General features: G+C 40.5%; 1 protein-coding gene and 1 long non-coding RNA gene across 3 annotated transcripts; one reads left to right on the forward strand and one right to left on the reverse strand.

The window, feature by feature from the left end:
- Window positions 1-1,887: 1,887 nt before the first annotated feature.
- Window positions 1,888-7,494, reverse strand: LOC120552442. Its single transcript, XR_005638004.1, has 4 exons — window positions 7,432-7,494; window positions 6,299-6,385; window positions 2,076-2,209; window positions 1,888-1,975 (listed from the first exon to the last, which is right to left on the reverse strand). It is a non-coding gene; the product is annotated as an uncharacterized LOC120552442 (long non-coding RNA).
- Window positions 7,495-8,633: 1,139 nt separating this feature from the next.
- LOC120552437 (V-set domain-containing T-cell activation inhibitor 1-like) lies at window positions 8,634-17,486 on the forward strand. Of its 2 annotated transcripts, none has more exons than XR_005637999.1 (7): window positions 8,634-8,792; window positions 12,059-12,376; window positions 13,875-14,135; window positions 14,240-14,536; window positions 14,846-14,941; window positions 15,020-15,275; window positions 15,558-15,667. XR_005637999.1 is itself a non-coding variant. In XM_039790522.1 (7 exons), exons 1-7 carry the CDS (start codon window positions 8,729-8,731, stop codon window positions 15,676-15,678), a joined length of 1,194 nt encoding a protein of 397 aa, XP_039646456.1. In that variant the 5' UTR covers window positions 8,634-8,728; the 3' UTR covers window positions 15,679-17,486. The 2 variants fall into 2 exon arrangements, 1 of the variants encoding a protein (XP_039646456.1); XM_039790522.1 differs by having other exon boundaries at window positions 15,239-15,275; window positions 15,558-17,486.
- The last annotated feature ends 288 nt before the right edge of the window (window positions 17,487-17,774 follow it).

Here is a 17,774-nt window from a genome sequence, read left to right on the forward strand (position 1 = left end):
GGATGACAAAATCACGCCTGCCAACTCTCAGCAGTACTTGGCCCTGGGTGTGTTCCTGGGTCTGCACAAAGTTCACAATGGCCTCAGCTGTGTCCTCTTCAATCTGCATGGCCTTCTGCAGCAATTGAGCAATGATGGTGACAACTTCAACTCCAGCCTCCCATCCTTGGATTAGCTCCTGGACCACATTGAAGCCTAATATAGGTCTTTCAAGGTTCACACGGCTGACCAGAAAGGGTACTCGGATGTCGAGTCTTGGATCTTCATTGCCAGGCAGGTTAAAGGTGAGTTCAACCCATCCATCATATGGTATCGGCTCACCATTAGCAGCTGTGAGGTCCAGGCCTCTGTCACCCATAAGCTCACTGAGTGGGTGTAGTTGTTGTTGGGGGAAGTGCTTTTCCTTCCAGGCAAGGCTGATGATGCTGACCTGAGCACCAGAGTCAAGAAGGACAGTTACAGCATGTCCACTGAGATTGCATTTCAGTGTGCATTTCTCTCCGATAAGCTTGGCCACTCGCCCTGTTGTTGGCTTTGCACCAGTCAGTGGCTGGGGAGGGATGGCACAGTTGTAGTTAACCCGTGCTGAACCTGGCGCATCAGCATGTTGATGGGACTGGATGCTATAGCCGATCACAGGTAGTCCCCTTGCCGTGACCGGGGTGCGATTTTGAGAGGGGCAAAAGCCAATGTGTGCTTCTTTTACCGATATATTTAACGATATCTTTTGCATTTCTAATCTATACGTCAAATTTGGCACTGCACTTACTCGTGCCCGTACCAAGACACCTGTCAAGTTTGAAATCCATCGGACTAATAGTTCGAGAGATATGCGCAAAACACCCACACACACACACACACACACACACACACACACACACACACACACACACACACACACACACACACACACACACAGACAGACAGAAAGATGTTCCTGCAATTTATAGATACAGTATCTCACAAAAGTGAGTACACCCCTCACATTTTAGTAAATATTTCATTATATCTTTTAATGGGACAACACTGAAGAAATGACACTTTGCTACAATGTAAAGTATTAAGTGTCCAGCTTGTATAACAGTGTAAATGTGCTGTCCCCTCAAAATAACTCAACACACAGCCATTAATGTCTAAACCGCTGGCAACTAAAGTCAGTCCACCCCTATGTTAAATTCCCATAGAGGCAGGCAGATGTTTATTATTTTTTTAAGGCCAGTTATTTCATGGATCCAAGATACTATGCATCCTGATAAAGTTCCCTTGGCCTTTGGAATTAAAATACCCCCCCCCCCACATCATCACGTACCCTTCACCATACCTAGAGATTGGCATGCGGTACTTTCCATAAAATCATCTCTCAATGCAAATCATACCAGCTATTAGGCTAACTGACATAAAACCATGCCAATCTCTAGGTACGGTGCAGGCTATGTGATGATGGGGGGCTATTTTAATTCCAAAGGCCAAGGGAACTTTATCAGGATGCATAATTTATAGAGTGTGGTCTAGACCTACTCTATCTGTAAAGTGTCTCGAGATAACTATGTTATGATTTGATACTATAAATAAAATTGAATTAAATAGTATCCTGAATCCAGCTGACTTGGATTGTGCTGTCATTTTCTCTGAACTGAACTTTGATGGATGTCTCTTTACCTGATGTGTTGCAGATATTCAGGTCTCCTGTGTTTTCAATGAGAGCTGCATCTTACCGTGCAGTTTTCCGCCTGGTGATGAAGTAGTCATCCACTGGATTCAGATAACAAAAGACATGCTGGCTCATTCCTACTATCACAACCAGGACCAGCTTGGACTCCAGGACCAGCACTTCAGAGGCAGGACGTCGCTGTTCAAGGACCAGATCTACAGAGGAAACGCCTCGCTCCGGTTGACAGGGGTGGAGGTTCAGGACCAGGGAAGATACAAGTGCTACACCAGCACCATCACTGGCAACAAGGAGTTATTTATCAACCTAAATGTGGACGGTATGAGAAACACACAGTTATAACAGAAAACAAATATTAATAACTCCTTAAGTTAACTTAAAAGTTATCATTTCAGAAGGTAGCTACCTGGAACACAAGTCGGGGCCTGATCACCCCGGATGGGTCTCCCGGGCGAGGGTGTCTGATGTTAAGACCCTAAACACCTGATGACCCCGGTCTATCACTGACGATGTGTCCAGGTTGCGTTGCAAAAGCTGACTCTAGTGGATTCAATGAGTTCAGTTGTATTTATGTGTGATGATGTCCCCACATTAGACATTTCATTGTAGTGAGACCATTTTTTAAAACTTGACCTCACTGTATACTATGACAGTTAAACAATTAGATTTAAAAACGTGCATTATATTAAATCCGATATCTTATCGGCAGATTCTTGCCAAATCACAGCTCTACTCTCTAGTCCAATTAAACTTTGTATCTCTCCAACTTACTCAGTGACGTGTGAACACACACTGAAGTAGATCAAGAGGGGATCTACACGTGTGAACTCAGTAATGCTGAGGAGACCTACGTAACCAACACTCTTCTGAGGATAGAGAAAAGTCAAGGTAAGGGAGCAGGAGGTGGGAGCTGTTAGTCTATCTTAATAAGAACTGTTAACATGTGAAATAATAGTTTTAATACACACTCAAGTATTCCCACTTACAGTTTAGAAAGAGAGTTCCTCACTGTGCTGCTGAGGAGCACCATGAAATAACTGTAATTAACTGTATAAGTAAACTGTAGTATTGCTACTTCTACTTAAAATAGATCAATACAAGAACAGTATTTATTTACTAGAAAGTGAATTTCATTACATTATGTTCAGATTAATTTGTTTAAACGAACAGAAGAGGTAACAGTTTCTCACGATAATAACCCACAGGCAGTGGTGGAGCCACTCACATCTTTTACTTACACACCAGATAAAGAAACTATTTGATCTAAATTGCTGCCCTTGTTTGTTAACCTCTGGTAAGATCTTTCTGTTTTATCGTCTGTGGTTGATGGGGATGTAACGATGCATTGTGAATCTGTTAAAAATCTATATAAATATGTAAAAAATAACAACCGGTTGAGATAAAAAATTATTATTTAGATTAATTTGTTGCTATCTTGAAAAGAGGACACATCTGTTGTTTTACAGTTTAAATAAATAAAGGATTTCTTTCAGTTATTTCTTTGCAACGTATTCGGTAAAACAAATCTAGAGAAAATGGTATTGGGAACTTCAAATTGTGTATCATCCCTAGTGGTTGGATTTGAAAATACAGCAACCCCCCCCCCCCCACCCTCCCCACCTCTTAAATGTTCACATTACAGCTTGATGTTACATAGTTGTCGCTGCACATGTGGAAGTTTGTTTGAACGATTAATTAACTGAATCTTTTTTTGTTTTTAGGCAGTGCTAATGTTGCAGGCATTGAAATTGGAGTGGTTGTTCCCATTGTGGTTGTTGCCAGTGTGGTTGTTGTCAGTGTGGTTGTAGTCTTGCTGGTGCTACTCTACAGATTTAGAACAAAACCTTGCAAAAAGTGTAACAAGGTAAATAGCAATTCTGCCTACACCTTCATTTATTTAGTGTGTGTAGTTTGTGCTAATGATAATATATTTTGGCCTCAGACAAACAGGAACCAAGAGGACAGCTGCAAACCAGACATTGAAGTATCCTTAAAGTAAGTATTCGGTATAACAATAGCACTGCTGCACTAAAGCAGAATATTACAATATTATTATTATATTATTTATTAATCCTACTTTAAATGTGCTTCAACCATTCTGCAGTGCATCGCATGTTGTAATCCATTTCATGAATAAACCATTAACCCTTGCTCCTCAGTTGAAAGTTGAATCTAGCCTGATTGATGAATAAACTGCTTGTTTGTAAAGCAGCATGTTTTTAAGTATTCATTCCCTGGAGGTGATGTCAGTTTCCTTTTTTAACATCCAGGCCAGAGGACTACAGATGTAAAATAGCCTTTTGGCTCATTCTGGCATTTTTAACCCATGCAAAATCATGTGTTTTATTAATTTGCACTCTACCCTTCCTAAATAAACTGAAATAAATAAAATTCTCCATTCAGGTGTCAGGTAGCAAAGCATAACATAATGCATGATATGGAACAATTTAAAACTAAAGTGACTCAATAAAATGAGGATAAAACAAATGTCCTCATGTTTGCTGTGATGGTTTATTGTCCTCTGCAGAAGTTGTTTATAATGAACAATAAATGGGAGATTGGGAGTTCAATGTGTTTCAGGACTGAATTCTGTTCATGTTTGTTTACAGGGAAAATGATGAAGAAAATAACTTGTAAAAATAAAGGTTGAAAAGAAAAACCCGTCATCCAACAGCACTACAACCCACAGCTCTGGAGAAACCAAAGATGAGAGTGTTACTGTACTAATGGACAACAGAGGTTCCTGTTAGAAAAGTTATGCTTGCTATAGTCTTTGCTTCATTTTAGTGTTAAACTATTTGCATAAGAAACTGTGCATCCATTTTTGTTTCTCATGTGATAATCATGATCATCACTGCCCTTGTGGAAAGCACAGAAACCCCCAGAGGGCAGGGCATGCAGAGGAGAAGTCAAGCCTGACCAGAGATAAGAAAGTTTCTCTTTGTGTGATTTTACTCCCTTTTCCCTATAAAAAGCTTTCTGTACTTATGCTGAAGTGCTGTAAACTGACTCTACTTGCTGCAAGTAAAAAAACTTTTAAAGAGAACTCCAGTGATTTTGTCCATTCTTTGATAAATAATTATCCTAACAGTTCCACATAAACAGAGCTGGAGACAAATTTACCTCTACACCGGGGAATGGAGGATTAAATGACTCTCAGATGCACCGATGTGAACACTACACAACCTCCAGTATCTCAGAACATCTCTAAAGTTGGTGGCAGAATGAATGTGAAGTTTCAGTGGGAACACGAGAGAGAACAAGACGTTCAGGTCTGTGTTTTGGAGAAGTTCAGCAGACCTCTTCATCCAGACTGATAAATGAAGGACAAGGATGCTTTGACTGTAAGACTGCACTATGTTGTTTCTGACACTACGATTGTTTGACTTCTTTATTTTGTGGGAGACGTTGTCCTGTTGAAGCACAGCAAGCTGTTCCTCCTCTACCTCACATCCTTGTGCTCCACACTCAATCAAATCAATCAATTTGATTGGTCATGAAATTATAATTCCAGTGAAATGTAATCCCATCCACTTTTTTAACTTGTGAACTATTCATCATAGAATAGAACTGGCCTGGAGTGCAATATTAGTTACTTGTTAGTCTTATTTGTAGTCATAATCCAGCAAAATGATATTTGGACTAGCGAAAGAAAGAAGTACAACACCACAGAATAAATTTGTTTTAAAAACTAAAGCCGGAGCAGACCATGAGCTGCTAGGAGAAAGCGTTACATAGACGTAGGGAAATTAAGAACCGTTTAAAATGATTTAAGACCGAGAACACAATACCTCAGCGAATTTAAGACTTTTTAAAGGCCTAAAATTTAGATTTAAAAATGTTAGACTTTTTAGGACCCCACAGAAACCCTGTGTGTGAGATTTAAAAATACACACACACAAAAACAGACAGATAAAGTGACTTACACAGAGACAAGAAAGTATTCTGGTTCATCTATAAAAACCAAGGGTCAGATAAGTGGTTAACTCATACAGACTAAATGTCTGGAGTTAGGGCTGCAGTTAGCTGACTTTTCACAGCTAAATCATCAGTGCTGTTTGAACATATTTTCGTTAAAACAAAATGATGAATTTTAATATACGCTACAACACAAATCTCAAGAATTATACCTTTTAAATCTGAGAAAGTAAATCAACACCACTTCATTGTTGGTCATGTCAATTTACTTTCATATCTGCACTTGTGTTACAGGTTTTGTAAACTGAACAAGTGTGAAATATCAGCAACTATTAAATGGAGTGCCATGAATGTACAGATGTTTAAGATCCCAAGGGGAGTTTTTTTTTTTTTTATATCGCCACTCGATGATTGCTGGAGTGACCAGGATTAAATGCAATGTGTGTGTTTTGACTGTTGATTTTTAGGTCTCTTTTATGTCCAGTAGACCTATCTGTGTCGACATAGCTCCATGTGATGACTTGAATTGTATTACATGCATTCAGCAGTCATTTGTTTTATTTTTGATACCACTTGTCTTTATTGTAAAATAAACCAAAAGGCATCTGAGCTCAACCGAGTCTCTGAAAAAGACTCCACATGCAGACATACACCACACACGGAGATGTCTGACTACCTACACATACAGGACCAACATATTGTCTTACTGACCTCTTCTGGATGAACGTCTCATTTTCTTGCTGCTGATTTCAGTGAGTTCACTTCTCCATGACGACAGCGAGGTGAGGACTTTAACAACTGCAGGTCAGAGCAGAACAAACAGCATCCATTAAGTAAATTCACAAAAACACTACTGATTAAATCAAGACATAAAGAACTAAACTTAAACATAAAGAACTAAAACTAATTACTTTTTAGTAATCAACAGTAAAGATGAAATTAATGTTTTATGTTGATTAGTATTCTTAGGGTTTGGAGAAGGTTTAGTATTTGTCCAAAAGCTTGAGCAAGTTCCTCAAACAGAACATTTGATCAGTCAGTGGAAATAAAAACAGGAGCTATGCGGTATTTATACAAGAACTGTGTTACATAAAATACCACATTGTTGGAACGCAACTAGAACATTTAATTTAACTTATTAGAAACCATACTTGTACTTCAGCACGTGTCTGTCTGATATTCTAGAAATCATTTATTTTAGGTTGATATCTCAACCTGTTATCATCACTTACAATCAGGGCGGGTTTCTAACCAATGAATGCACCAGTTCCACTTTGACTCGTCGTCATGGAGCTGCCTGCATTCTTGCATTAGTGTAAAGGTAGGTTTACCCACATTAGCAGCACGGCTCTAGGGATGGAAAATGTTACAGTCTAGATTAAAATATCTCAACAGCTATTGGGACATAGTGTCATGACATTTAGTTAAGACATTTATGTGAAGTTTTTTGCATATTTTCACACAGCAGAATTTAGATTTTTCTTGATTAGGAATCACAAAGAAAGTAAGAAAACTCCCAGATGTCTGCAGTCTATGGCACATTTGTCCGTGCTGTGAGACAGATTCCTCCTCTGTTGCTCTTTCTTAAGTTGATTCACTTTTTCCTCCATTAAAGTTTTTTGGTGGAGTTGTCCTTATCTGAATCAGTCGAGGGATGAAGAGTATTGTATTTGTGACGCCAGAGAATGAATCCCTATAACTTTGGTGATCCCTTGTCTTTTTCTCCACTGCAGGTCAAAACTTTTAAATGATTGTGTGAAATATCTCAAGATGCCTTTTCTTCTAGCGTTATCAATCTGCTTGGTAAGGATTTCTCACAGGTGTCATTACAGGTGTGGACTCACAGCATGAGCACATGTGGTGCTGGACTATGGATGGGAAAATCCAACAGAAGAAACCTGAAGCCGAAAACGATCCTGAGGAGGTGACAGAGATAGAGCAGTGTTTAGTTACAGATTACACATTAAAAATAAAACCTCATATCTTCTACAGAACCAAAGCTGAACACTAGATGGAGTCAGACAATATCTGCTCTCTTTGCTCTCTGTCGCCTCAGTTAAACTCTTCATCATTCTCCAGCATTTGTTTTTCTTGGTTACTAAATTTTAGTTTCTTTATGTTCATCCCTCCTCTGTAGGTTTGCAGGTCTGTTAGTTTTATTTTATTGCTGATGATACTGTATGTCCTGATAAAAAAAAGCCTGGTACCATTGATTTGTCCATTATTATTATTATTATTATTATTATTATTGTCCTTCTAAAAAACAAAATGTCCTGCAGCTAAATTACTCTAAATTGTACATAATTATAATAACCATTATAGCCCTTCAGCCTCTGCAGCATATGTTCTTTTTATTGGCCTTTAACTTACATGTACTTTGTTACTTATAGTGGTTCTCTCACATGCAGCCAAGATGAGGTGATTCCTTTCATTTTAAGATCTAGATATGTTTTTTATATCCTCTAGACTCCACTATTGCAATAACCTTTATGATGGTATCAGCAGATAAAACGTCCAAAGTCTAACTTAAACAAAACGCTGCTGCCTGCTTACTAAACAAAGCTACCACATCACTCCAGTCCTTGGTGTTCTTTACTGGCTAACTGGGAGTTTTAGGATTTATTTTAGTCTGAAACTGCTTGTTTTCTTAAGCCTCCTGTCTTTATCTGTGATCCACTAACTCCCTACGAGCCTGATCACTGCTTAGGATCTTTTAAACCTCTTCTTAAGACTCTTTATCTCATGGCTTTTTAACTTTCTTGTTATTCTTTATTTATACCACAATACATGATGCAGCTTTGTTTTTATATGATATATATATATATATTTTAATAAGTAATTCTACTTAAATGGATATTAAAGATTGAATGAAATGTGAACACACCAAGTTTCAACAGAGAATTGGCACAGATTTATTACTTCCGCTTAGTGAGTACACTTGAGATCATCACATCAGATGACTCAGAGCAGTGGGCCGGCCTTGGTGTGTGCCAGACATCAAACAGTGATTACACTTGAGATATGGCATCAACTTACAGTAGTCACACCAGTTGGCCGGCCTTAAGGTGAGCGTCCTAAGAACTGGATTTATATTCTGTTGAGGACATCAAACAGTAAGGAAAGAGGAAGTTTAACAGGAGGATGACTGGGATTAAGTGGGTCCTGTTGGTGCTGGTCCTGACCTTTCTGAGTCCTGCAAGAGGAGGTGAGTGAAGAGTTCACAGCCCAGAGATAACAGACGTTAGTCAGCGTCGTCATGGTTACTTTCACCAGAGAAAGGAAGCTAAACAGGAAAAATAATACATGAAAATGGATTTAATTATTCAGATAGATTTGTGTTGTGTGCCATTGTTTTAAGATATTATCATCTGAAACAAAAAGACATGAACTGAGTTTAGTTTGTGTTACCTAGTGAACATTTTTACATGAAAGTTGTTCACAGCAACCAATGTGAGGAAATACAACCAGCTGTTGAGTTTCACTGGTCTGAGCACGATAAACTTTCCTTGTATGGAGGTGGAAATGCATCTCAAAATCCTGGTTCATAACTCTGAAACTATATGTATTTAGCTACATGCAAGTTAGATGGAAATACATCTTTTCCTAATGAAGTGTGTTCTTTATAACAACATTTATAACAACATTTTTCAATCAAATGAACAAAGTTTGTCTGGACAGCATGAGTTTATGTAGATTGACCCACTCACTGATATTTAACTTACAAATGAAAAAACAATATCCTTAATATCTACAAAAAAGTGCAAAACACTTCTTTTCATTTAGGTCAAATGTAAAATGGCAAAGATACAAACAGAATCTTGTTTTAGGGAAATATTTATATTGATAATTAGATATAAAGAAGTAATTGTATTAACAAGTGGACTAAAGTAAATTAACTCTGCTGTATGTATTAGGGGAGGGGGGGCCTGTAATTATCATGTCAGCTGTCTAACAGGAATCCTGTCTGGGTGCATTCCTACTGTACACTCACAACACACAGGGTGAAACCAGAGCTACGTTCTACAGAGTAAGAACAAAATGAATTATGTACAAACACAAACTTGGACTAGGAAAAGATCGTCATTGACAGTCACACACACAGTCACACACACACACACACACACACACACACACACACACACACACACACACACACACACACACACACACACACACACACACACACACACACACACACACACACACACACACACACACACACACACACACACACACACACACGGCAGAGCTGGCTGGGGGCGTGACCGCGGCGGAGCTGACAGGCCCCCTGGCGACCACGGCGGAGCTGACTCCACTGGAGGCCATGGCGGTCCAAGGAACCGTGTCGGCGGGACCTCCACGGTCCCCTTAGGAGGCGTATGCCCCCCCCAACATTTTCTTGGGGAGGCTCCCCGGGATGATGTCCAGGACAGGCAATGAGGGCCTTGACCCTGACGGGACCGGCGATGAGGGCTTAAAACTGGGCTGTACCGGCAATAAGAGCCTTGGGCCGGACGGGACTGGCGATGAGGGCTTCGAGCCGGGCTGTACCGGCGACGAGGGCTTAGGAAGGGAGCTAGCTAGCTGGGGTTCAGGAAGGATGCTAAGTAGCCTGGACTCAGGGGACATGCCAGCTAGGCTAGACTCTGGGGTGCCGCTACACGGCCGGGACTCTAGGAACTTTGGGGGGCCGCTACACGGCCGGGACTCTAGGAACTCTGGGGGGCCGCTACACGGCCGGGACTCTAGGAACTCTGGGGGGCCGCTACACTCGGAGCTCGGGGACACTATGAAGCTCTGGGACACTAGAGGACTCTGGGACACTAGAGGACTCTGGGAACCTTGGGACGCTAGAGGACTCGGGGAACTTAGGGACACTAGAGAACTCGGGGACACTAGAGGACTTGGGAACACTAGAGGACTCGGGAACACTAGAGGACTCGGGGACACTAGAGGACTCGGGGAACCTAGGGACACTAGAGGACTCTGGGACACTAGAGAGCTTGGGGACACTAGGGACATTAGAGTCAAGGGACTGCTAACTAGCCTACAATCAGGGAGAATGCTAGCTAGCTGGGACTCAGGAAAGCTGCTAGCTAGCTGGGACTCAGGAAAGCTGCTAGCTAGCTGGGACCCTGGAAAGCTGCTAGCTAGCTGGGACCCTGGAAAGCTGCTAGCTAGCTGGGACCCTGGAAAGCTGCTAGCTAGCTGGGACCCTGGAAAGCTGCTAGCTAGCTGGGACCCTGGAAAGCTGCTAGCTAGCTGGGACCCTGGAAAGCTGCTAGCTAGGTGGGACTCAGGAAAGCTGCTTGTCAGCCCAGGGTAAGGAGAGCCGTACGTCAGCTCGGGAACAGAAGGGTTGCACGTCTCTGCAGGGCAGGCACGGTGAGCAGTCTCGGCTGGGTAGACGCTTGCTGGCTCCTGTCCGACTAGGCTGTCGCAGTGAGCAGTCTCGGCTGGGCAGTCGCTGTGAGCATTCTCTGGCTTCTGGTCGACTGGGCAGACGAATGGCTCCCTGCTGAAGCGGGTCTGAGGTGAGGACTTAGGCACCGGATCGGCTGGCTCTGGATCGGCAAGGGCTACCGTGAGGGAGGAACCACAAACCCCAAGGGCTCGGTCCAGAAACTCTCCAAACGGCAGGTTGAGGTCCTTGAGCAGCAGCATCTGAGCAAGTGGGTCATCCAAACCCGACCAGAACTGCTGCTTTAAAAAGTCCTCCTCCCAGCTCTCATTCTGATAGCAATGGAGGTCACGGATCTTCTGTCACGGACGACCAGGAGACAGACTGGAGTAATGAAGCAGATCTTTATTTTACAATGATCCAACAACAAGCAGGAAGCAACAGGCAGGAAATCTGGTAGCTGAGTAGGCAGGCTCTGAGCAGCAGCAGACAACAGGATACAACGTACGGGTAAGGCAAACTTGGACAGACTAGGCTTAACGTGAGTGGTCAGAGCGTCGTGTGGAAACGAGACTAGACAAAGAGTGTGTGTTGTTGTGCTGCTTATGTAGGTGGTGGCTGATTAGTTGCAGGTGGTGAACTGAGGATGAGGCTTGATGAGGTGCAGGTGTGTGTAATTAGGACTGAGGGGACTGGGAGCGTCTGATCTGCGTGAGTGACGAGGGAGTATGAATCAGTGGGAGGAGTGTGTGCTGGAGAATGAGAGAGAGGAGTGAGTGCTGGTGACGGTGGGACCCTGACAGCTGTAAAGGATCACAGGTCAAAAAGGGTTGAAAAAAAAAACATGCTTTTACTGAGGATTAACAGGACTAACATTGGCAAAGTATTCATATTTGATGCAGGTCTGATACAAGTCTCTCAAATGGCAACATTCAGTTATGTTAGAGTATGTAAATAAATATGGTGAAAACATTAATAACCAGGCCTTTTCAAGACAGCTGACTTGGATTGTGCTGTCATTTTCTCTGAACTGAACTTTGATGGATGTCTCTTTACCTGATGTGTTGCAGATATTCAGGTCTCCTGTGTTTTCATGGAGAGCTGCATCTTACCGTGCAGTTTTCAGTCTGGTGATGATGTGGTCATCCACTGGATTCAGATGACAACAAAAGACATTCAGGCTCATTCCTACTATCACAACCAGGACCAGTTTGGACTCCAGGACCAGCGCTTCAGAGGCAGGACGTCTCTGTTCAAGGACCAGATCTCCAGAGGAAACGCCTCGCTCCGGTTGACAGGGGTGGAGGTTCCGGACCAGGGAAGATACAAGTGCTACACCAGCACCATCACTGGCAACAAGGACTTATTTATCAACCTAAATGTGGATGGTATGAGAAACACAGTTATATAATATTAATAACTCCTTAAGTTAAAAGTTATCATTCCAGAAGGTAGCTACCTGGAACTCAACTCGGGGCCTGATCACCCCCGGATGGGTCTCCCAGGCGAGGGTGTCTGATGTTAAGACCCTAAACACCTGATGACCCCGGTCTATCACTGACGATGTGTCCAGGTTGCATTGCAAGGTGTATCATGTGACTTCAGAACTTTACAGAAAGTTTAAGAAACATGAGAAACCGTGAAACTTTCCAATTCAAACTTTTGTGAATCACAATGTCAAATTGCATTAACATGTTGTTAATTTCACCCGCTTCGAATGTTATCATTGGATTGAATGGGCGTTATCAGTGGTTATCAGCCTCAGACATTAATTAGAAAACATAAGAGAGAAAAACTGTCATGGCTAAATTAAAGAGGACCCTTGATCTCTCACCTAAAGATATCTGAAGGAAAATGGGTAACTTGAGTACCCACAAGTCTCCAAATATCAAACATTCCCAGTTTATAATTATCCCATGCAGTTTAGGGCACCAACCATTCACGTTTTGTTTTTTTAAACACTATAACCCTAAACTGTCTTGGAGTTACATAAATTGGGTATGACTGGAAAGCTGACTCTTATGGATTCAATGAGTTCAGTTGTATTTATGTGTGATAATTTCCCCACATTAGGCATTTCATTCTAGTGAGACTATTTTTTTTAAACTTGACCTCACTGTATACTATGACAGTTAAACAATTAGATTTAAAAATGTGCATTATAATAAATCCTAACCCCTGTATATCGTATCGGCAGATTGTCACCAAATCACAGCCCTACTCTCTAGTCCAATTAAACTTTTTATCTCTCCAACTTACTCAGTGACGTGTGAACACACACTGAAGTACATGCAAGTCGTAGAAGTGTTGGTTCTGTGAGGGGCACTTCAACTTTCTTTCTTCCCTTCAGTGAAAAATGAATACTTTGCCAATGTTAGTCCTGTTAATCCTCAGTAAAAGCATGGCTGTAAACATTGTTTGTTTTTTTTGCAAAGAAGCCTTTTTTGACCTATGATCCTTTACAGCCAGGCAATGACAGTTTACAATAACTCATCAAAAAAACATAATGAGAAAGAATGATGTCCACTACTGCTAGTAATTATAAACAAAATCGCATATAAATGGTTAAATATGCACTGTATGTTTTCAAAGCCTGCACATCTCACATGAAAAACATACACACAATGCATGGTTGCACATTTACAGTAAATACATGGGTTGGGTTCTTCAGGTATCCGCAGCAACATTCTTCAGGAACGAGGAAATACTTTCATCAGGTGTGTGTGTGTGTGTGTGTTTGTGTGGAAAGATGCTTTTAGTACCGTTTGATTGGCAGATCAATCAAGGCAGAAACAACACAGCACAGAGCTTCAAAAGTCTCCCGCATTACCACTTTAAAACAAGTTCCTATAAAGTCAATCTTCTTCTTTTCTTTTTTTCTTGCAGCTCCTGTGGATAAAGTCGACATTCAGCAGGTAGAGAACAGGATCACCTGCAGCTCAGAGGGGATCTACCCTCAGCCTGATCTCACCTGGTCCACCAGCCCTCCGTCAGACGTGAGCTTGGAGAACAATCCCACAGTCCAGCAGACTGAACAGCTGCTCTACAACATCAACAGCTCTCTGATAGCTTCAGTTACTGATCTGGACTACAGCTGCACCGTCAGCACGCGCACTAACAAGAGGACAGCTACTTTGTTTAAACTAAGTAAGTGTTTCTAAGAAGACTCTTTTAACCTGGTACCAGATTCTGATCAGAAATACCAGATATTTTATTACTTCTTTTTTAATTTCTGTGTTTTATCATTCCAGCTTCTATCAGTGGTTTAGACACTGAAACAACGATCCCCTGTGAGACCTTAAACCCTCCACTAACAGGCCTCGTCTGGAGGTTCAACCACAGTCAGATCATCCTGAACCAGACCGGAGCCAACGTCCCCTACACAGTCTCAGAGGAGTGGAGGCAGCAGGTGAAGAGTGTGTCTGAGTCAGGCAGCCTCACACTAAAAGACTTCTCTTCAGATCAAGAGGGGATCTACACGTGTGAACTCAGTAATGCTGAGGAGACCTACGTAACCACCACTCTTCTGAGGATAGAGAAAAGTCAAGGTAAGGGAGCAGGAGATGGCAAGAACTGATATCATCTGTAATACCTGTATTTGACCTGAAAGAATCAAAACATGTAACCTGTCACTATTTCTATCAACCGTCAAAAAATTTACTAAAAACAAATCAGAAAGAAAATGCAATCATAACACAGCAGATTAGAAAACTCACTTTTACATTTTACCATGAAAATATTTAGATTATTTACACACTACAATACAATCTTTGTAAAGAGTTAGTTAGTTGTGATTCACACTGGTGAGACTTTGGTCGCTGGACAGTTTCAATCAACTGCCTCTTTTTCTATTTCAGGGGATTCTACCAATGTTGGAGCTATTATAGGTGGTGTGTTTGCAGTACTGGTTGTAGTAGTAGTCGGCCTGGTCTTGTACTGTGAAAATAAAAAAGGTAAAATGACATTCTCCCACCACTTTTAAATTCATGTACATTATGTTTGTATAATTCTTTTGTTTATTGTTTGCATAGAGAGGTTTACCATTTACAATCAACCCAGGATGCACAAACAGCAGAAGCTCAGACAGACACAAAGTTTCCATAGACTGTATGAAATTCCTGTTTTCCTGCTGCACAACTTGAGCTCACACAAAGGAATGTCTTCCTCATAAGCTCTCAGTCAATCTGTTTTGTCTTCTACCCCTTACTGATAATGTCTGGAACTCGTCTATTGATGATATTGTCTTTTAGATTTTTCAGGACAAGACAACCAGATAAGGCGTAAAGAGTAAGTAAATCATAAATGCACTTCATAAACTTCTGTATGTGATTACCTTGTTATAAATATTGCAGAATGCAAAATGCTCGATATGAAAACATTTAACTTGCTACTGAAATGGAGATTAAAAAAAAATAATCTGGCCAAATGAAATGAAGGAATCATGAATGCTGTGGTGGTTCAGATCACTCGGCAGAAGTTCTTCTTTTACTGAAGAACAATAAATGATTGGTTTGAGTTTTACCTTTTCATTGTCTTTGGTGCTGAATTTTATTTTTATTTTGTCTGCAGTGGAACTAATGTTGTAAAAGTTGAAAATGGAGCAAAAACCACAACAATGAGCAACCCGCTGCTTAACAAAGATCAACAACAAGAACAAGTAGAACAAAAAGAACAACAAGGAGAAGACTAAACTTGACAAGCAGCTGAAACAGACGGAGCCCAAGACAGCTGAAGGATTACATTTCACCTGGATCTGCTGCGTTCAAGTGAACACAAACTTTTTATCTTCCAGTATCTCCGGGAAGAAAAGTCTTTTCTGCGTGGCTTCTCCTTACTGGAACCTTGAAGGAAAAACAAAAAGCAAAGTCCAAATAATAGACCAGTCTTAAGTTGAAATCATTTGAAGTTTGTTATCAGCTAAAGTAAGGGTGAACTTACCTTTGAGTCTGTTTTGGACACACATCTGATAGCTGATGAAGGACGCTTTGCACCCAAACTGTGATGCTCTGCACTAAACTGTCTCTACAACACAATATGCTGAAGGATTAGTTGTTGAAGACTCCGACTGATGAAGTCCCTAATGTCCTGATGCTCCACTCAGACTAAACAGTAGTGATAATAACAATAGACTCTCAGAGACAGACAGATTCTAACACAGCAGCTCTGGTTTCAGCTCAAGTCAGTTAAGTATTAAACTCATCAGCCAAAGACTTTAAATGTGCAGCTTTACTACAATCTGGTGGTTATTTATGATAAAGTAGTTTACCAAGGTGCAAATGAAGGGATTTTGGGCCAAATACTGGTACTTTCACAGATAAAAATGTGTTTTCTCAATGAGCTACTTACTGTTGGTGATGGGGTTTTACATGAGCACACATTTTCTACACACTTTATAACAGTTTGGGTTGTTTCACATCAGAGATTTCTGGTTTTGGGTGTTGTTTGAGTTTTTTTTCACTAAGACCTTTGTTACTTATTTAGTCATGAATATTTATGTTTGCAGGTGCTTTAAAGGATCAGTGGGATATTTAGAGACATATACTTTGTTAAAAAACATTAGTGCTTGATTTGATTTTTGATTTTTTTAGAATACCCATTTTTTAAATTTGAAAATAAGAAAATACAGAGGTCCAAAAAGGCAGAAATGTAATCTGTTTAACCCTCCTTGTTGTCCTCGGGTCAAATTTGACCCATTTTCATCATTTACATTATCAAAAATTTACTTTCAACAAATTATTTAAAAAAAAATACATAAAATAACATGGATGGTTCCATACAACATTTTTTGGTGTAAAATAGCTAAAAGATCAGTTCAATATTTTCAATTAATTTGGGTATTTTATTAGATTTTATAGCATTTGGTTGAAAGAAGGTTAAAAAAAGTGACAAATACTTTAAAAACATGGGAAAAAAACAAAAACTTTTTAAAAAACACAGACATCAGAAAAAGTGACAAACTTGAAAAAACGTGACACATTATTATAGGCCCAGTTTTCTATGCAACTTCATTTTATACAATATATGTAGGGGGTCCCTGATCCGTCTCTCTTTCAGTTAAGGGGTCCTTGGTTTAAAAACCGTTGGAGCCCCCTTTTCTAAAGCCATAAATCCATTGATGCTGATCCTGCCCAGTGGGAGGAGACAGTAGGCCGGTGTTCTGAACCTTTTCACCTTGTGACCCTTTAAAATAAAGCAGCATGCTCTGGTGTCCTCTAATCACGAGGTTTTTAGTGTGGACACAGATGAGCAGTGTCCCCTCTCAGATAGCTGGATGGATTTGAAGGTTTTGTGGGAAAAGTAAACATGATTTTGTGCTACATTTCTTTTCTTTTTGTCCCCCTATTATGACTCTAAATTGTCTTGGAACAAGTGCACCTTAATGAAATCTGCAGTCCACCATCTGCAATTTAGAAGTACACAAATAAAGGTATTTGTTGTTTTAATTAAACATCAGTAACTGATAAACCTAAATATAAAAAGTGATTTAAAAAACTGAAAGGACACTTAGGCTAGATTAAATTAATCTAAGATACTCTGGCCAATGTGTTTCTCAAATAAAATAAATCCTTAAAGCTGCACTGATCAATATTTTGTATTATTAACGGAGGAAAAAATGACTAGGTATAATGAAAAAGGGGTCGCTCGTAGTGACAAACAAAAGTTGTTCAGTTCTAAGAAGCGTTTTTAGCAACTTCCAGGTCATTTCTTATGTTTCGTAGCCTACAACTTTACTGTTTTGGTTCACTCTCACTGCTCTCTTCAGCACAATTTCCATCAGCAGCAGGC

The sequence above is a fragment of the Perca fluviatilis genome, chromosome 22 (assembly GCF_010015445.1).
Source record: "Perca fluviatilis chromosome 22, GENO_Pfluv_1.0, whole genome shotgun sequence".
NCBI lineage: Eukaryota > Metazoa > Chordata > Actinopteri > Perciformes > Percidae > Perca > Perca fluviatilis.